The sequence below is a fragment of the Amphibalanus amphitrite genome, unplaced genomic scaffold, assembly GCF_019059575.1.
Source record: "Amphibalanus amphitrite isolate SeventyFive unplaced genomic scaffold, NRLGWU_Aamphi_draft 002649F_arrow, whole genome shotgun sequence".
Taxonomy (NCBI): domain Eukaryota; kingdom Metazoa; phylum Arthropoda; class Thecostraca; order Balanomorpha; family Balanidae; genus Amphibalanus; species Amphibalanus amphitrite.
In genome coordinates this window covers 1-20857 of record NW_024884052.1, presented here as the reverse complement: position 1 = coordinate 20857, position 20857 = coordinate 1, and the positions used below count along the sequence as shown (strand labels likewise).

Below are 20857 nucleotides of genomic sequence, written 5' to 3'. Positions count from 1 at the left end.
AAACTAGATTACCGGGTCATTTGAAAGATTATGTAGTGTCCCTCCGTTAGTTCCCTGCAATGCTATGAACCGATGCCTTGTTTTGCGTTTATTCTGTTATTTACTCAATCACGCATTTCTTTGTTACTTATTTGCGCCTGTGTCTAGTTAGCGTTGTCTGCGTTTGCATTTTGCAGTATGTTCTTGTGCAATGTTGCACCTGTATTTTGAGAAGGGTTTCTTTTATTTACTAAGAAAAAAAGTGGTCACGCCAGCCCGCGCCCGCTGTGCGCTGGTCTAGCCACCTGGTGGTAACATGAGTCACTAGTGTTAGGGTGACCTGCCGAGAGCGTGAGCGCCTCGAGTGACCGCCGGCTGGGCCGGCATTGTGTGTGTTGGCGCCGTGCTGTGCGCATCCGTCTGCTCGTCCGGCTGCAATAGAGTGTCTCGCTGAAGCTCGGGTGTCTACTACTGGCGCTGTGTAGTTTAAAACAAACTTTTCATAAGTTGTTTCGTTCTCGTTTTTTTTTTCTCTCAAAAACACTGCAAAGTTGCGTCGACCTCGGGCGCTGCGGAGGACATTTTTCCAAAATGCCATCCCTCCCCCCCGGATCCGCCAGTGAAGAGTAGTGAATAGCCATAACTGTCATTGGTATGCTGAACGATTGAATGTTATACATAAAACATTATAAAGTTGCTTAGGATGCCATCTGGGCTCCGTGAAGAAAAAATCCATGACCGTTCTTTAGTCTGGCCACGGCGTAAGCTTGGTAAAGGCCCTTTAATGCTGTGAGTTTTGAAGCGAAAATATAATGTCATAGATATAGTATTCGGAGATGAGTATATTGATTTTGCCACTGTAGCCTGACTATGCTGTGTGCCCCAACGCTCGTATCTCTTGCTCACGGGTGCTACAGTGCACATGGATGTTGCGTCTAATGTCCATTATCTCTCATAACTCTACTCCGATCGGGTCTTAGCCCCTCCGCCCCTCCCCCTCGCGCGGGACTGAGTAAACTCGGCCCAGTTTAGTAATTTAACCACCATTTAGCTCCGCGGCTCACCGGCAGGCGTATTTTGAATTCACCATAGGGCTCAGCCATTCCTAGAGGAATTCTAGGCACCTTGGAAAAAAGCGAAATCGCGCTAGGGATTTCAGCCGATCTGGCAGCTCTTCCGATGCCACTGGCGCGCCTTTTAATCCAAAGCGCCTTTTTCGTGTCTCATGTTTGCTCGTTTATTGCGGAGGCCTATATATGCTTCAAGATGCTGGAAAAGGTTGGTGATTAATAAGTATTTCCATTTTAGGTGCATGTTCTTTGCAAGAAATACAGTTGTTGTTGCTGTTGTTGTGGGTTAGGGCGCAAGAAATACAGGTATATGTCAACTTTAGGTCCTAACTATAACTGTGACGCTGTTGATACAAATCTGTAACAGCAAAAAAATTATGTTTTAGGTTACGTTAGGTTGTAAGTTTTAGGTTGCATTGTAGGTTTGTAGGTAGTAGATTGGTAGGTTATAGGTGAAAAGGTAAGGTTAGTTCAGGTTTGATTATGTTTTACTTTTAGTTACGAGACATATAAGTATCATTTTTGGATTCAGGATGTCAAATAATGGTCGGAAACACTAAATTCAAAATTAACTAATTTTGAAGCGGGGACCTCCATGTGTATCGGCCAAATAATGTAAGAATATGAAAAAAAATTATCCATGAAATCTGCTTAGGACTTAAACTTGACATTTACCCACATGGCTATAGGTATCACCAGCAGAATTATAATCTTTACATAATTTAAAAAAAAATGCTGTAAGTGAAGATTATGAGTCGTGTAACCATTGTTACTATATTGATATTAAATATTGAATAGGTACAAGTCCGCCACCAACTTTATGGAACATTCCTTCTTCCAACAGGATCACTTCCAAGTAATCTGGAAGGCTGATGCCAAGTACATCTTGTGCGAGAAGCTTGATATGATTCCTGACCTGGAACCGGTGAGCATCAAATATAGCAATTTGCTTAAAGCAATAGCAATTGCTGATGATGGCAATTTCAATTTGCAGTAACACATATTATATGTAATTGGTTTGAGCCATGTTGCAATCATTTTATAAATGAAAACTTCCATTTTTAAAATGGAACTATCAACTTTCCCCACAGGCTTCGGTAACAAAGTTTTATCAATTGTGAATGACAATATTATTGGTATGAGTGGTGTGTGCGGTGATCTGTATTTGAATATAACGCGTCTTGTCACTAAGTATTTGTCATCTGCATTATAGCTGACTATTACGGTAATACGATCGTGCATTGGTCCCAGACAAGAATACCCCAGTGAGACCTTGCATTATTTCGTTTCAGGAGTTGATGGAGGGCACCACTGTGGCCTACCGATGTCCGGCGTCAAAGGAATCGGCCCTGCAGTGGATTCAGCTGTACCAAGAGGCCGCCAACATCCCCCTGACGACGTACGACTCCATGTCGAATGGCCAAAGGGTGGTGTACTGGGTGAGAGCTTTAGTTTATGAAATACCAGTTTGGGCTCGCCGTGTAAAGCTCGGCAGGGGGGTACTTTTGCCCGAGCACTCGACCTGTGCCCGCCAATGGAAAATTCTGCTGGTGCAGAGCCTCCTGAGGGTTCAGCAAAGACCCGCCGTATGAAAGCCTGTCGGGGTCTACTGACAGAGGGCCCGGCGGCCTGGGCTCGCTGCATGAATCCCCAGCTTGATGCCGCGTACTGAGGACCAGTCATCCAGCCGTCATACCGGGTGTCTCGGAGGACTGGACGGGCACCTACCAGCGGGCCCGCTAGATTTCGGGAGGGTCAGCTGACCCCTTTGTCCCCCTGACTCCTCCCTGGGTGCGCCACTGCACCCAGTAACTTTGACTCTTTTATATCGCAGGAAGGTGCGGGTTAATGAAACACCATGATCAGGGTCAGTTAAAAAGGTAACGTTTTTAAATCGAGAAACTTTCATCCTCATTTAAATGACGGACTAATGAGTGGCAATTGATTTCATCACTTTTGTTAATGTTGTCAATTTTTTTTCAGGCCAGGCTTCGTTGTCACCACGACGTCCCAGAAAAGCCGAGTCGTCCGAGGAAAAACCAATCCGCCAAGGACACCGGGTGCCCCCTGCGCCTGAAAGTGACTGTCGCCAACATTCCAAAACGGCAAGTTTCTCACCGTCTTTTGTCATTGGCACCTTTTACCAGGGCTGCGGAGTCGACCCAGCTTTAGCCAACTCCGACTCCGACTCCGGCCTCACAAAATCGACTCTGACTCCGACTCCGACCTATTAGTTCTGGAAAGCATTTATTTGGCCCTTTGGTTCACCGAACCAGTGCAGAGACGTGAACTTCGGGAGAAAAGAAAAGGCTGATCAAAATCGTAGGTCGATTTTGTTGTCTGACCACTTTGGATCATCGGGATAATTGCCATTTTGCTTTCACCAGACAACAATTTCACTTGATGAAAGGCGATTTTCGGACTACATGGCCGGAGTCGGTAAAATCTTATCGACTCTGGCCAAGAAAAAAGATCGACTCCGACTCCGACCAAAACTGTTGACTCCGACCGACTCCGACTCCGACTCCGCAGCCCTGCTTTTTACAAACGCCTTAGTTGATCAAACGATCAACCGCAATTGAAAAAAAAAACTACATATTTGATGAAGGAGTTCGCTGCCGAAAAGATTTCAAGTCGCTATCTTTCTTAGTTGTGCCAATCTTGGCTCAGAAAACTAAAAACGGTGATAATCCGAAACATTTCACCTCGCTCGTTCCTTGCCTCAAAAGGTTTCTTGCTGGTACCTTATAAAAGTGCGTGGAAGGAGCGGAATTTCTTCTGAATAACACCATCGTCTCGTGTTTTTTATATTTGTTGACGAATCCTCCCTTTCCAGGAATAGGTCTACAGACCCATGCGCGGCTTACGAGCTACGGGTGACATGTAACAAGAAGCCCCACAACCACGCCGTGGACAACGCTGCCGCTCTGAGACATCGACGCGTCTCTGAGCTGACGAAGGCCCGGCTGATGGAGCTGTTCCAGCACCACCACTCGCCCTCCACGGCGCTGGAGACCCTGAAACTACAGCTTCAGGAGAAGCATGGGAGCGCCTACCCGTCGGTGGCCGCAGACCGAGCCATTGTCCCAGATAGGATGGCCGTCTACTAGTAAGTTTTTAACAGCTTGATGCAAAGCCACACTGCCACAAGTTAGCAAGTCTGTAGGGACAGTATCTGAAATAATTAGACTTTCCCTATAAAGTTACACATGATTCTCATATATGAGATGCAATTGATCGTTACACGGAGCAGAGATGATAGGGCTACTCAGAAAAGAAGGCCGCATGTCTGGGATATGTGGTTGCGATCCGAGACTGATCTGGCCATTGACAATTTTTGGGTCCCCTATTGCAATCTGCCTGTTTTCGTGTCACATCCAGTTCTACTGTTATCTATGAATTGTGTTGTGCTAAAAACTCGCAACATTTTACGCTGCGATAAATGCACTCTGGTTTAGTAAAAGCTATCGATAATCATATTACGTACGCCTATGTGTCAGGGTCATTTCCGTTTTCCTGCTATTCGTGAAAAACCTGAAGGGGAATGGCGTCTAGACGCCCCCCTTCCGGCCCAGCGCAGGTTAACATTATTTTCACCTTGGATTTGTGTAATTCAATGCGCTGAGGGGTAAGCTATATTTTGATTGGGACGAATCAGGAACAAGTGGGACAGCTGAAGCTTAACCATAAGTACACTGTTATGCAATCGGTATTTTATCACAAAATGAAACTGACCACCACTTGCAGCTGGAAGTCAATTGACAATGCAATGTGTTTTCAGCCTGTACTACAAGCACTGTCGGGAGCGTTACCCAGCCTCGACCCAGGAGGAGACCATGGACCTCATCCGCCACATGAAGGACGTCCGCACGGCGGTCTCAGTCGAGGACGGCGAGACGGTGATCGCGGCGGTGACGCCGCTGATGGAGCGCGTCCACACGCTCCCCGACGCGGGAGAGGTGGTCTTCGTCGACGCCTCAGGAGGGATGAACCGGCACGGCCAGCGCGTCTTCCTGCTGATGTGCTGGAGCCCGGCCGGTGGTCTGCCTCTCGGTGTCATCGTCTCCACCTCGGAGACCGAGGCCGTGGTGGACAAAGCCTTCCGGCTGCTCGTCGGGATTTTACCAGACGGTACGATATACCTACATTTGCCATGAATTCCCATATCTGGCGGCTAAACTCTGAATTGTCCAGTCAGTTGTGCATTGGTGTATAAAATCCAATATCGTGTTTGACCGAGAATGCTTCTTTGACAGGCGCCTTTGGCGGGCGTGGAAGGCGCGGCCCTCTGTGCTTCATGACGGACGACTGTCAGGCCGAGCGGAACGCGCTGTCGGCGGTGTGGCCTGAGGCGCGGCTCCTGCTGTGCACGTTTCACGTGCTGCAGGCCGTCTGGCGATGGCTTCACAACGGCAAACATGGCATCGACAAGCAAGTGAGTAGTTTCTACTGGGAATGAATTTCCGTTCATTTTTGTCTAATTACCCCTTTTTGAGAAACACAGAGAGAGAGCGAGAGAGAGAGAGAGAGAGGGAGAGGGAGAGAGGGAGGCACAGAAAGAGACAGAGACATAGAGAGAGGGAGGGAGAGAGAGAGAGAGAGAGAGAGAGAGAGAGAGAGAGAGAGAGAGAGAGAGAGAGAGAGAGAGAGAGAGAGAGAGAGAGAGAGAGAGAGAGAGAGAGAGAGAGAGAGAGGCAGGCAGACAGCTGGGCAGAGGCAGGCAGAGGCAGGCAGTCAGGCATAGACAGACATAGGCTGGCAGTCAGGAATAGACATGCAGTGATACTGGTCTAAAGGCTGTAAAAGAACGTAAATGAGTTTGATTAATTTCATCTCAAACACCCCGTATATTTACATTTACCTTCACCCTTCACCCTTCACCCCTCCCGCCTCCCACACTCGGATACCAGTTAAATTGTGCATTTTCTTCCAGCACAGGCAGGCTATCATGGCACTAGCCAAGCAGCTCGTGTACGCCAACAATGAGGCGGAGATAGCGACGACGATGGAGCTGGTGGCTACCGAGTGGGGCGAGCGCTACCCACTGCTGGACCAGTAGGGGAGAGTGGGGCAAAGCGGCCACCCTAACGTTTCTAACGATGCCGACGCTTGATTTTTAAACTTGGAAAGATTCTTTCTATACCAATGTGATCCCTATTAAATTGTCTTTTATTCCAACTGCGTTTCATTTCCAAAGGCGTTCACATATGGGAGATATTGACAAAACTTTAAACCTATAGCATATTGGCCACTTTGCCCCATCCCTGAGGCAAAGCGGCCACTGGCGACTTCTCAAGTCCCGATATGAGAAACAGAATAGTTGCCTCATGCACGACCAGGGTATTTGATGGTGACAATGTTTAAGGGAAGATGGATGTTTACTTTGTTATCTTCCCACCTATTGCTAAACAAAGAAAGAATTTTCTTGGAAAAACATTTAATTGCATAATTTGGTAACTCATGTAACCGAAAAGTGGCCAAGATGAATGCATGACGACACATTTGAATATAAATAATGTTTTTATCCAGATGGAAACAACTTATGACCAATTGGGGACTGGCCACTTTGCCCCGGCCGCTTTGCCCCGCGCATACCGTCCGAGACAAAAATATTCCAGCTCAGCTATTAGTGGGGAAAAAAGCATTAAAATTGGTAGAAGGCATGTACGATAACCACGCAATGCATGGACAAAAACGCTTATAAAAATTCCAAACGGTTATGGAATAAAATAACATTTAAAAAATTGTAAACATAATTGGTAACCTGGCAAGAAATGCTTTTCCGTGTTTCACAGAACAATGGCGATGGGCCTGAAACCCCGGTCTGGCTCATTCGAACGACCGCAAAGAGAAGTATAATTGGAAATCATAAATTGGAACTGACGCCAGCTGTGGAGGGCTAAAACGATGGATGGCCGCTTTGCCCCGGGTGGCCGCTTTGCCCCACTCTCCCCTACCTGCAGGGTTTCGCTGCCCGCCGTCAAGAGTGGGCGCTGTGCCTCCGCACGGATGTCCCCACCCGGGGACACAACACGAACAACATCGTGGAGTCCGCCTTCAGAGTCCTCAAAGACTCCGTCCTCTACAGGTCAGTCTTTATTCATATGTTTCACCTAATTGCGGTTCAATAAATAAAACAGTTAACCTGGCGTTCATAGACAAACCTGTCTTTTAACTAAAGTTGATTGTAAAACTGTTTCGGTGACCGGAGGTATTGCAATAGATTCATTACTATTTTAAAATATTTCAAGTTGTAAGGTTGCCCAAAAGTGGCAAATGTTGAAGAAATGTCAAAGTTGCAGTTACAGACAAATTCCAATTAATAAAGACAAATAATTGGAAAAAAGCCAAAGCAGGGGAGTAGTTTTTCCTTTCAATATAGGTCGGAGGGCTGAGAGTGAGCCGGTAAAATGTTCTCGAAAACACCATCAAAATCCCTAGGACTGTGCAATTCTCCCCAGTGTCTGCCAAAGTTCAGAGCCTGAAGCCCCCGAAACGGAATTGGACCATACATCCCTTCGTCAAAGACGTTAATTACTAACTTGTGACTTTCATGGATTAACACGGATTAACTTGTGAATATCACGGTTTTACATTTCTGTTAACCCTACATGTGGAAGAAAAACAAACTTTCGCATTTCGGGTAGGTTGTGAAATTGTTAGTTGTGCTTTTGGTTGCTCTTCTGAAAGCCTTATTGTGTCCATACGCTGGCAGTCTACCGTTAATTATAGCTGCAAAGAAATTGTTGAAATATTCGCTTGACACGCGCTGTTTTTCCAGGACTCGGGCGTTCAACCTGCTGCAGCTGTTTGATTCCGCCACGGTCCAGCTCAGCAAGCACTACGCCAGGAGGGCGTGCGACGTGACCAACGGCCGGCAGCGGGCGGCACTGCGCCGGTCCGCGGCGGCACCAGCCAAGAAACGGGCACTGTGACGCAGGTATTTTGCATGACACGAGAACTGATTAAGGTCACATAAGACAGCTCGTTTTCCAATGCTGGTCCCACCCGTACTGCCACATGGCTGTGCAAAGTGACCAATGCAATCGGCGCGCCCCTAAGCACCAATAAACCAAATGGCTGTGCATTCACACACAAGAGTCTGTCACTGTACCGCTGTGCCACTGTAGGGCCGCGTGGTGTTGGCGCTGTGTGCCACATCTCGTGACTCGTTTCGCGTTTTTTTTTTTTCTTGTTTCTTCTTTTTTCCCTTTGGGGGTCTGTTTTAAAAGGCCAAGCTGACAGTACTGGGGCGAATGAACAGGTTCGGATTTTCGTACAAGTAACCGTCCGTCAGTTTATGTTGTACAGTCTGTCTTAAAAGTCCGCGAAAAAGCAACGGTGGATCCATCAAGCCTGACCGAGGAAGGGCCTGCTCAATTTGAGTCATCAAAGCAATTGATATTCTCGTCCATTCCCCAGGTCAATTGGTTCGGTGACTTTCAAAGTAAAGCAGGCCTTTCTTCAGTAAGGCTTGATGGATCCACCGTCACTTTGCGCGGTACTTTTAAGACAGACTGTACATACGAATTTTACAGGATTTTATGTGTTGCCCCTCCCACAGGTGACGGAGTTCACCTATCAGGTGAAGTCGCTGACGTCGGTCGGCATCACCTACCTGGTGGACCTGAACGTCGGCGCCTGCACCTGCAGGATGAACCGGCGGACTGGCGGCTGCAAACACCTCCGAGCCGTGCGGCAGCAGACTGGCGCTGTGCCGGAGGCGACGGCGACAAAGGAGACGCGGAGGGCCTTGATGGACATCGCCATGGGGACCAGCCAGCAGCTGCCAGGCAACTGGTTCGACCCTCTGGTCGCCGAGCCGTCCACCTCGTCACCTCCTGGCCCCACGCCCGCCAGCGCCCCCGGAGTCGCGCAGCCCCAGCCGTCGCCTGGTCCCGAGGAGTACGACGACGACGCAATGGACTTCGAGGACCCCGCCGCTGCGGCGGCGGCTGTCAGTGGAGCTGAGCAGCGACGCTCAGATGACCGGACACGCCAAACCGTGGCGTTCATCCAGGAGTGGGCAGCCTTCATGTGCGAGGCAGTCGTCCAGGACGACACCTGGGAGAGGGCTGCCGCTGCCTTCCAGCAGAGGTGGGGCCAGCTGCCCACTGCTGGCCGCCAGTCCGCTCTGCACCAGTTTGGGGGTGCGCAGGGCTGCCGGCGGAACGCCACCCAGATTCCGGTCCAGCCGACCAGCACTGCCCGTCGCACCAGCACCAACGTGCGGGGTCGCGCTCGCTGGCCCGCTGGACGGCCGTGCCGCTCCGCGCGCACCGGGGAGCACGGCTACGTGGCAGCCTCCGCCAGGCGGTCGGCGGCGCCCCACAGCCTGGCCACCTGTGTTGACCAGAACCGCCCCCTGGGGCGCTGAGTGGTAGAGGTGAAGTGGGGGTGACCGGGGCAAGTTGGTGCCAGGGGGGGGGGGGGTAAGTTGGGACGGAAGGGATATTTCCAATACTTCTCGACAGTTGGCGTTCAAACTTATTTTGTACATGCACAGTAACGCCGTCTGTTTGTCAACGTGGTGTCGGCGCGTGCTGAGGTAAGTGCTGTTAATAATCGCTACAAATGTGTTTCAGGTACCAAAAGTGATTTTCTTGCTGTGAAAATATTCTCTTCTAGTGTCGTTGTGTGTGCCTTTTTGTTTGCCGCAGGAGTACTGCAAACGTTTGTGTTTTGTCGTTAATGCCCGCATGGATTAGCGATGATTGTTCATGTGAAACATGAATAAAAATGTGTTTAGATAAACTGTTTTTCCTAGTGTACCAACTTGCCTTAGGCCCTGGCCCAACTGACCCCCCGCCGCGGGGTAAGTTGGGACATTGGAGGATGGCCGCTTTGATCAGATATGACACCAAGACGATGCTACCATCTCTCTTATATTAAGTCTTCTTTAAAAGATAAAGAAATCAGATCTCAGTTAATAGCCAACAAATAATGATGTATAGTTATACCGAAGTTATGACGCTTCAAGCAATAACTGGCTCAACTAGCGTTAGCGGAATGACGCAAAATTAGCAGGTGACCAGTGACCACTCCCAGTTCGCTAATATGTTTGCATCATTAACATACCTTCCACTATAAGCACGGTTTCTCAATCTTAACATAAAATATAACATCTTTTCATGTAATTTGCATCTCTAATATACCCCAGTCAAACTTGCATCACTAATGTAGTGGAGGACTTCTTGGGACGAATTAGTTTCTAGGGACTTACACATTTATGCTCATTTCCCCACATTTGTCGCCAGGGGGAGAATTCCACAGAATTTTCCGCTAGGAGTGGCTGAGCCCTATGGTGAATTCAAAATACGCTCACCGGCAGCCCGCCCCCGCGCTCGGCTTCCACTCTGCTCCCAAACAGCCGACAATTAACGGTCACCGACGCCGCTCACTCTCCCTGCTCTCCCACTCTCTCTCTCTCCTCCCTCTCTCCGTCGCCGAGTCGCGGCGCACCTGGCGGCGGCGCGCCGATCGCGACGCTCGGGGCTCGCCACCTGCGCCGCTATCGCCGCCAGAGCATGATCGATGCACGCCGCGCGCTGATCGATTGGTGGCCAGTGCGCCTGTGCGGCGGTGGCGGCGCGGCGGCGGCGGCTGCGGCGCGCCGGCCCCGCCGCTCAGATGTGTCGCCGGCCGCCGCGGCGCCCGGCCGGCCGGCCGGCCCGACCAGCGCCGGGAGGTCCAGCAGCACGCCGCGACGAGAGACGGTGAGTGAGAGACGGAGATGGCTGCTCTGTGGTGGGGTGGGAACCAATCGGCCCCACCAGGGATTCATTAGCTGACTGCAGACACTGTGTGCGAAATGGGAAACATTTTATCCACCAAAGGTCCATCCTAAGAGCTTGTTAGCTGATGTAAAAGCATGAGATGTAACGTGGGGATAGGATTAACACCTCCCTTTGATGCAATAGTTAGACATGAACTATCAATACAATTCTACCAGACGATTTATGGCATTTGATTGAGTTTCAAATAAGCGAAGACCAGAAATTGTAAATTGAATAGGCTGGTAGCGTGTTGTTTGTCGTACATTCCTCTGTTTCCTTTTTATGCTCCTGGCTGGCAGGATTAAAACCAAATCTAATTCGATTTTTGCATTACCGGCTCCTGTCGGGGACACCTCTAAACAAAGCCGAACAAACATAGATAACACCAATGCATATGGTGTCTGGCAGTCTTGGATTATTTTCCTTCAGCCTCTTCGAATTCAGTGGCCGTATTTTAACATCTCATCAAATAACTCACGCCGCCAATGCAATAGCCGCCGCCGTCGTATATAACGAAATAAATTCACCATCTCCATCATTCTCTGTGACGGTTTCCGGCGTGGCGAGCCAAGTTAGCTCGTCTCCGTATTGCCGTCTTCGGACCGGCCGTCGTTAGTCGTCGTTACCTGTCGTTAGCCGTCGTTACTCGGTCCCCGGGGCGCCGCGACAATGCGACCGGACCGTGTGAACCGGCACCGGAACGGCGCTCTGCCAGGGCGGGCGGACTGTTTCCGTCGGCACCGGACAGTGGAATGGGCGCGGCACTCTCCGCCCCTGTTGTGTAGAGGTGATACTACCATGGGTTACTTACGGAAAGGTGATAGCCGACTCCGCTGTACGGGGATGACACAGTGCCCGCTCCTTCCCTGATGTAAGAAGATGATACTTCCCGCTCCTGGGTAATACTACCATGGGTCAGCTGAGGGAGTATGTGTGATACTCTAGGCCCTTCCTGTAGTAAGAAAATGATACTGTCGCCTTCACCCCCTATGATGTGGAGGCGATGCTGCATAATAACAGTGGTGTATAGTGCCCTTGATGGAGGGTGTTATTGGGGTCCGCTTTATGAAAGTGATACTCTACGCTCCGTTCTTTCCGTAAGGCGATACTCCCTGCCCTGGCCCCGCTGTAAGGAGGTGATACAGTGTCCCCCCCCCCCTCTGCCACCTCCATCTGGACCATCTGTGCAGCCGCACTCAGCGCTGCACTAAGCTTTCTGCGGTGTCGCCCCACAATACGGAGGAGGTCCAAATATTGTTTCTAAATTAATTGCATGCGTATGTTCAAGATTATTCAGTCCTCGAGTGGATTGGTAGTGATTCGTCTCATTGCGACCACGCCCATCTATTTACGATACTTTTAGACTTATATAACGGTTATATCTAAGGTGAAACGTGATCAGAAGGCCACTTTATACGTATGTTTTATTTGTCTGCGAATAGCAAGTCTACCATGTTGTTATAGCGAGGTTGCGTGTCATCGCCGCTCGCCACCATATGATTTGCCTCGTCATGTGACAGACCCATTTGAAATGGTGCTATACATTTGACATAAACTGCTAGTTGCATAGTTGATGACGTCAGCAGCTGTTTTCATATACCTACCGTGGCTGTTGAGCTGCAGCGCACTGAATTAAATTTTTATGCGCTGTAAAAGCAGGCTGATTGATTTATTTGACACCATTATTCGCTCATAGTTTAGTTTGTGTGAGTGAGGAAGGGCCCAACAAGAAGATACGCTTTTAAAATTGCCAGCAAGTGACAACCATAGCCAGGTATATGCAGTTTGAGATACCTTCACAAAGGCACAATGATAATGCTCACTTGCTCGCTAAAAAATGTGATAAGATCACATAACGCGACGGCATGTTACTTTTTACTTACATGACTACCATTCGGGTCTTGCGATAAAAAAAAATATAGGAGCATTTGTCTTCACTAAAATACCTGGTGAGTTATGTTAGTAGACAACCTTACTGATGGAGGATATGTAGTGTTACAGTCATGTACACCCTTAACGATACACTCATAACGCGACAGACTTGTCGAGTCAAACTAACCATTACTTAATAATGCGGTTCTTCTGACGTCATACCGTTTGACGCTCCCCAGCCATCCTGCAACAAGTACCTATCATATGCGTGACTGTTGGTGTATAACATCCCAAAGTGCATAATGCATATGTTGCATTATTTCCCAGGTCGTCGGACAGAAATGTTATGCTAGATGCAGCGTTACACGGCGATGAATGAGATGAATAATTTTTCCGGAGTTGCTTCCGGCAGTTTTCTGGCGAGTGTTTTCAGTTAGTTTTATCTTTATGCAAGTTGAGAATTATATTTCGAGCGAGAGAATTATATTTGGAACCATTACTTAAAAACGCAAAATAATAATTTGGCAGTTATATTTTATACATAACTACAATTATCACTTTTTTGCCACCAGCTCATATCTTGTGTCGATTAGCCCACGTTCGCACATCTTTGAGCTATATCAATTGCCAATGCACTCAGGCTATCTGACCGCACTTAAAACGGTTTCGGCGATTTAAACGGCAAGTTGAAATCCATCCGAGAGCCTGCTCAACCAGCTGTAAAATGCCAGCTAATCTCTCTAATCAAGGTGCTTATATCTGTCGGGAATATGTGATGCATTAAACAGTTCTCGGTACTCTGAAACCAGTTAATTATGCATTCAATTTACAAACTATTTGACTGGTGTCGTATGATCACCATAATGGATTCATAAGTATAGGATTATCATATAAATCGACATCAGCCGGTACATTTTAACATTCAAAGCTGAATCAGTTAGTAGACATCGCATGGCGCGATGAGTTGGCATTGCTTTGAGTTATGTAGGTACAAAAGTCACTGTTTTGGTCTGTTTCCTAAGAAAACAACTTTTGTTTCTACACCGCTGCCCGCTACACATAATCAGCTGGCCGTCAGTTCCTCTCCGTTTAACCCAACGCCTGCGGGCACTTGTGTTATCCCCCATATTAGAATAAAACATTGGCAACAGATCTGTCGTCTGCACCACACATTGCCTTCCGCTGTGTCCTATATGTATCCACTGTGTCCAGTGTGTCCAATATGTCCGCTGACATCTACATATGTCCGAGCTGTGATGTGTCTGTTATGTCGTCTGTCCTTTGTGCAGCCGGGGTCAGTGGGCAGGGCGCCACCACTGACCGCGGGGACACCAAACCGTATACCGGTGCCGCTCGGGCGATTATCGGATGGTTAATAGCCGGTGTACCACTGGTCCCCAGTCGATAATACGGGCCGAACGCCGGACGCGACCTACTTTTACGTGCACCACATGCAAGGCTTATGGCGGAACATTTGCCGCAGCTGTTGTCAGGTAATCCCGATACCAAAGCTTAACAATATTCAGTCCCGGAAGCGTTATGCTTGTTTAATTGTTTTATTGGAGCAGGCAACTGTCTTCATGTAACACATAATCGCACAGGGTTGTAGTTATAAGCTATCCTTATTTTGAAAAAAATTGTAAAATACGCATTGCGTAATCGTATGCACCTGGCATGCAAAGCTGATGACAAGTGGCAGATTTATCATGGGACGTCACAACTCGCGGCGTTTTGAGAAATTATGCTGTAGCTGCCAGATGTCTGGAAGCCGGCACAAGGTCACAGTTACTCTGCAGTCAGGTCGGGTCAGGGGGATTGCCGCCTGGTGGGCCGGAGAACTACTATCGGAAGCGATCCATTTAGCGGAGGACGCTGGGCCGCGGTCCCTGAGAGCACGGGTGTACCACAGCACAGACGCCAGAGAGAGGACAGCTGTGGTGTGGGTCAGACGAGGGATATCAGCAGATATGGATGAAGACACGGGAAAGAGGATGACACTTGATAGCATCACTGAGAGTTGACGGAGAAAACACAAAATCCGAGTGAAAATTGGCAACACTCGTTGCATTAAGCGAAAGCATGCCGATAGGTCAGAAAAACGAAAATATGTTATCATTGAGCCATGGGGTGATACAGTGGTCAACGATTGGTGCTACTACGTAAACTGAAACACATTAGTCCATCTTTTAAGGCAACTGAAGCATGTAAAAGATCTTTTATTGTCATTCTTTTTCGTCATTTTCCACGAAATATCTACAAACACTAAACAGAAATGATAATGCATCGTTTATAGTCGTAGCGGCTCAATAAATGCTCATAAATCAATGAAGGAAGGCGAAACCCTGGCTCATTTTTCACAATGATGAGCTGTAATGAGCACAACTCATATGAGAAATGATGCGAATATGTTAGCGGGAAGATAAACGTTTATTATTTCTTCATCAACATTCAACTTACCTAATCAAGAGGTCATGTGTTTGGAAGAAGCTGTTATATATTGCCTTATTCTGAGGATATCAGCCAAACAAGCTTTTATTTCCCTGGATCAGCAATGTTCACAGTTTGAAAGCGATGATTCTACTACAACCAAGCGTATGGCCGTTCACATGCCTGTTTTCTTTTTGTAAAGTAGCACAATTTTCATTATTCCTTTATGACCTGCTTGAGCACTGTTCTCCATAAACGACTGGGAGATCATCAGCTTATAGCGTGATCAGCGGGTTCTCGACAGGCCACATGTCGGAGACAGACAGCTGTCGGTGACAGCGGTGAGCGCCGCAGTGGTATCCTCCGAGGCCGGCCCGGCTGCCGCTGTCTGCCCGACAAATGAGGCACTTGATTACATCTGCAATATCTGAAAAGAATCCAATTGCAGAAGCGAGGTTCAATCAGGCCCATTCATGCGATCATGGTGCAGGAGCTGAAATCCAATCAGGCGCGGTCAGTGCACAGACACTGCTTCCTCGAGCCGCGCCAAAATAGCACACGGGTCCATTTCGAAATGAGCATTTCAAAACTGCTTTGTCTTAAAACCAGTAGGCTCGTTCTCTCGGATTAGCCTTTCAAAGTGTGCTGAAATTAGTAGCGTCGTTACCGTAGCGAGCTGTAACTGGCCTCTGTCGCCATGTGGACCCTCGGGCGACGGGTGGGAATTAGAACCAGACAGGCGAAAACACACAAACAGCGTCAGTGTCGCCGATTGGAGGGCCACCTGTCTCATCCAATAGCGTTAGCCGACCGGTGGAAAATGGGCACGGCGCTGACAGCGGCCGCCGAACGGTTTCGGCGCCAGGGGGGAGACCGGCCGGCGACAGAGGAAACGGGGAGAAAATGAAACTGAATGTCCACCTGAAGATCGGAAACAAAGAAAGACTCGTGTCGAACGGAAAGCCAAGCCAAAAAGTTAAGCTTTGAAAAGCAGCCGACGTCGGTGACCGCTGCAATACTACACGTCTTAAAGTCTCCACGGTGACTGATTTTAGGGTCGAAGCAGATAAGCTAATTAACGTTTAAGAACAGTGGCTAATCTGATAAGTATTGAAAGCTTCAACACAATTGAACTCAGCGCGGTCCTTTTCAATCCACTCGTCAGGAGATAAGACATTCACTCTCCTGTCCACTCGAAGGGATGACTCGCGAGGCCTAACTGGTCGTGCCGTTCGCCGAACGCTTTGAACGACAGAGTGCCACGCCGGGCCGAGTTGGGCGCTCGGCCCCAAGTTGAGGGTCCATCCGACCCGACGGCCGACGGCCGGTAAGAACCGACCGAGGACAGGCGCAGTGTCTCCCCGAAACAACTTGGACTAATTGAATGGATGGCCGTTTCACTCGCGGTGACCGGCCCAAGTTGGGCACCTGGACCGTCGCCCCGTGGATAGTCTGGGAGCTGGTCAGGTCAGCAGGCCAGTGACCCCTGCGCCGCCAGGTCAGCCTGCAGGTATTCTTCTGGCGCTTTTTGAAGCAACAATGGTATTATTTTGTGTCAGAAGACGAAAACAGATTAACATTCCCTTCGTTAGCTGAAGTGGGTTAGAAGCTGTCTGATAGCAGCATATTTTCTCGCACTGCCACCTCTTTGAAAATTAAAACTTCTAGCCCTAGTGCATCATTACGCAAATGAGGAGCCTTCGCTCATTGCTTCAGCTAATTCCGCTGATTAACTTTTCATGTAGAGAGCCGATATTTCAGACGCTGGGATAGCATTTCAGGATTCGATAGAGAAATACACAGGTATTATACGGTTTACTGAATGTAAGCCCGCTAGCGTGCGTCGCTCAGATAATTCGTTGGCTGGTGAGAGCTGCAATCAACCTTCGTATAGGTCCAAAATTCAGCTACCTGACCAATCGGAGGTCGCGCTACTGCTCTCGAAGCTGAAAAAACTACATGATGCATTTCCGATGATAGCCCGTGTCATTTAATGGTGACGTGGTACTGGTCACTAAGGCATTTGCTCCCTTCTTCTCCCTTTGTAGGTGATAAACTTTGCAGTCCTATTTGAAGTTATGACCCCTTAGCACGTCTGCATGCTCCCCTGTCTTTCCCTCTCTTCCTCTCTTGCTTTCCTTTTTCTATCGCTCCTCGTGTTCTTAACTACTGCATTATTATCTTTCATTTGTTTTCCTCGGATTTATTTTCTTTCTCGTCTCTATTTGTTTTCTCTCCCTCCACCTCCACTCTGTTCTTTCCTTCTCTCGATTTCTACTCCGGCTCTCCCCTTTTCTGTCGTGTTGTGAAGGCTGTAAAAATGTTACTGCATACAAAAGAGAGTAGGTAACCTGCTCCTTTGTAGTCTGTCTTCCCGATCCGCCGCCCTGCCTTTTCTCTGTCCTCCTTTTCTACCAGGGATTCGCTCTTCTCTGTCAGGAGGCACGCAGTCGCCGCCAATTAGATAAGTTGGCGGCCTGCGATGAGTCTCGGTCCCGTCAGCGACGGCACTGGCCGTCTCGTTGTTCGTCCCCAGCCGTCCCCGACTGTCCGTCCCCAGCCGAACGGACGGACGGACGGGAATGGAGACCGAGCCACCGACCTGGCATCGATTCCTCCCGGACTGCCAACTTTACAGATGCATCACACAGCTGACTTTTATTGCCGTGAGGAATGAGCGCAATATTGAGCCAGGTGCGAATGGGACGGCGATGCCCCCTCTCTCCCCCTCCCCCCAGCACCCGGAAGAAATAGGTCGACGGAGATGGTCACGATTCAATAAGGTGCAGCGATAAACGCTCAATGTCCAAAGGGAAGATAAAGTGATGCTTCTTTTGAAAGCTTCTTGAATGCGCTTATGAATGCATTTTGCTATTGATAGCTCCTTTATTTATTAAGTGAAACAGAGATCCTCTGAACTAAGGTGTATTCAATTGAACTCATTCAGGAGTTCGATGATATTTCGCATATCGTTTTGCACCACGTCGTGCCCCCCAGCAGTGCTTTGGTGTTGATTGAGCCAGTTTGAGACTGCTGTGATTCGCACCGAGTCTCCCTCTGCTGTAAGTATAAGGCATATATGCCGGAGTTTCTGTGCAGCCCTCAGGAGACAGAAGTCGTCGCTCGCGATCCGTGCCTCCCCCCCCCCCTCCTCCGTCTGAAAGCCTGCTTACGAAGGCGCAGGTCCTCGAGCGCACCTCAAGTGGCGTAGTGATTTGGAGCCAGGCAGGAGCTCGCGCTCTTAATGGTCCAGACGGCTGAGAGCAAATAAACTGAATCCGTAGCGCGATCCACTTATGATGAATAATCATTACACCTGGTTTAATTGGAATTCAAGCTGCCCTGGCAGAAATGGTTATGGCAGGCCTACAACGTTTAAGCTCTGTATTATGTTATGTTACAATATTTGAATATGGTATCCATTTTTCGGCTCACAGCTTTCACACGCTGGTGTTTCCCTTATTGGCGTATCGCTCAGTCAGGGGAACGCTACCAACTCAAAAGTAGGGGAGAGTGGGGAAAGATGCCCAGGGTTTGACTATGTCATATATTATTCGAAAATGACGATCGGAAAGCCAAAACTTGGACTTTCAACGGAAGCCGACATCATTTTTCTCCAAAAATATCACACTTTCGTGCCTGAAATATGATAACTTGTTTTGCTATTAAGCATTTTCCTGAAGAAGTGAAAGGGGGCATCTTACCCCACAGGGTGGGAAAGACGCCCCCTGCGGTTGGGTAAGATGCCCCCTGCACTATAAGTGACATAAATAGGCACGTGAATCGCCTGAACGAATCAGTAGTCCCTTCGAGCCTGCAATAGACACTAAACGTCATCGTAAGGGCCCTCAAAAGTAGTCGTAAGGGGCTTCAGAGGTCATCGTTAGGGCCATCATAGTCCAGCGTGGTCAAACAAGCCTCCGTGGTGGCGTTCGGAGACCACTGTGGGGCCCTTATAGGTCTTCATGATGCTTGAGGGCCCTCGAGCCCATCGTGGGGACCTCAGATGCCAGCGCGGCCCGTGGAGCCAACGTGGGAGCCCTCAAAGGATGTCGTGAGGGGCCCTGGAACCAATAATGGGGCCCACAGAGGCCGTCGTGAGGGCTCTCAGAGTCAGATGCCGCCCAAAAAGACGCTGTGTGGGCCGAGAGACCGGCATGGGGAGCACCCGACCGTACCGGACTCTCAATAGTCCCAGATCGGCTTTTGTCTCTCATCTCAAGTATGTAATAAATGATTTGACGGGCTGCTTGAAGGACAGCCTACGGATTTAGGGGGGCGTCTTTCCCCATCAGGACAGGGGGCATCTTACCCCAAGGTACCAAAGTAACATTAAATCAGCACAATTTGTTAGCTTTAAAACTACACCCTGAAACAAACTGTTTGGGACACAGCACACGCATGTTAATGTATCACGACTATAGCAAGGGACGCAAAAATTATCTACCTTCTTTGATATTTACAATGTTTTGACGCCAAAATATTTTTTGAAAGCAGCAAATAAAGAACATGCAATCACCAGCCACCCGTTGCCCAACTGAGCTTCGCAAATTTTTGTTCAGTTAACAAGGCAGGCTTCCGCTTTACGCTAAGAACATTAATTTCCAGGTTCGATTCTTTGTTTCCCCGCTAGAGGGGGTGGGGCGTCTTTCCCACCCTGGGCATCTTACCCCACTCTCCCCTATTGTTGTTAACTATTGTCGTCACTGCATTGCTAACAACTTATCAATGGTTCATCACCTTATGCCTTTTTAAGGGACCCTCCCACCTTCAAAAAAGTTAATGAATTGCCATAAAAGTGGTGTCGCATGGCTCAGAGTGAGCAAAAGTGAATAGCCGTTTTCACGACGGGCTATCCGGCGAGTGGACCTGATTTGACTAAATCTGCACCTAATCTCTTTTACAGCAAATATCTTTATTTTATGAATTTATTTCAGTGTTTTAATCGATGATACTCTCTGATAATATGACAAAGCAGGCATATAAGCAAATAGTGCAACCCTAGCTGATAGCTACTAAGAGACACACTGAGCCTGATTTGACCAAATCTGCACCTGATCTGCACCAGATGCGCACCAAATGTGTACCAGATGGCCGTCGTGAAAACGGCAAATAGTTTTCCACCAAATTTCATCGAAAAGGTAAAAATTATCATTTGCAGAGCTAGAGCACATACCTATCGAAGCATGAATGTTTTTGTATCAAGCGTCAGCCGTCACAGTTCACATCCTTCCCTTGTCCGTCAACCACGCCTTGACGTATGTCACACTCGCACTGGGAGCCATTTTTATCCATTTTCAGTCGCGCTCCCTCTCCCCTCCGTCACATTCCCACCTCGTTTGTTGATCTCGGAAGCGGCAGTTGGCACTGCTCCCCCTCCACCAGTCCGTGGATCCGACTCAGAGCCATCGCTGCTTCCGGTGACATCGGGAAGGGCGTATGGTGAGGAGAGCGAGACAGGGGACGAGCAGCTGGAAGACCGGCTATTTGCAGACGTAGACTCCGTGAGGCCAGTGGAGTGGAAGCATTGATAAATAATCACTCTTAGTAACTCCCAAAGAGAGGAGAGAGAGAGAGAGAGAGAGAGAGAGAGAGAGAGCGAGAGAGAGAGGAGAGAGAGAGAGAGAGAGAGAGAGAGAGAGAGAGAGAGAGAGAGAGAGAGAGAGAGAGAGAGAGAGGAGAGGAGAGAGAGAGAGAGAGAGAGAGAGAGAGAGAGAGAGAGAGAGAGAGAGG

At 48.7% G+C, this 20857-nt stretch overlaps 2 protein-coding genes across 2 annotated transcripts; both read left to right on the top strand.

The window, feature by feature from the left end:
• Positions 1-1050: 1050 nt before the first annotated feature.
• On the top strand, positions 1051-6108 carry LOC122377230. The gene is made up of 8 exons (XM_043357191.1): positions 1051-1257; positions 1894-1974; positions 2342-2488; positions 3033-3154; positions 3886-4158; positions 4831-5180; positions 5306-5484; positions 5983-6108. Exons 1-8 carry the CDS (start codon positions 1159-1161, stop codon positions 6106-6108), a joined length of 1377 nt encoding a protein of 458 aa, XP_043213126.1. The 5' UTR covers positions 1051-1158.
• Positions 6109-7008: 900 nt separating this feature from the next.
• On the top strand, positions 7009-9458 carry LOC122377229. Its single transcript, XM_043357190.1, has 3 exons — positions 7009-7137; positions 7831-7989; positions 8614-9458. Exon 3 carries the CDS (start codon positions 8704-8706, stop codon positions 9424-9426), a length of 723 nt encoding a protein of 240 aa, XP_043213125.1. The 5' UTR covers positions 7009-7137; positions 7831-7989; positions 8614-8703; the 3' UTR covers positions 9427-9458.
• The last annotated feature ends 11399 nt before the right edge of the window (positions 9459-20857 follow it).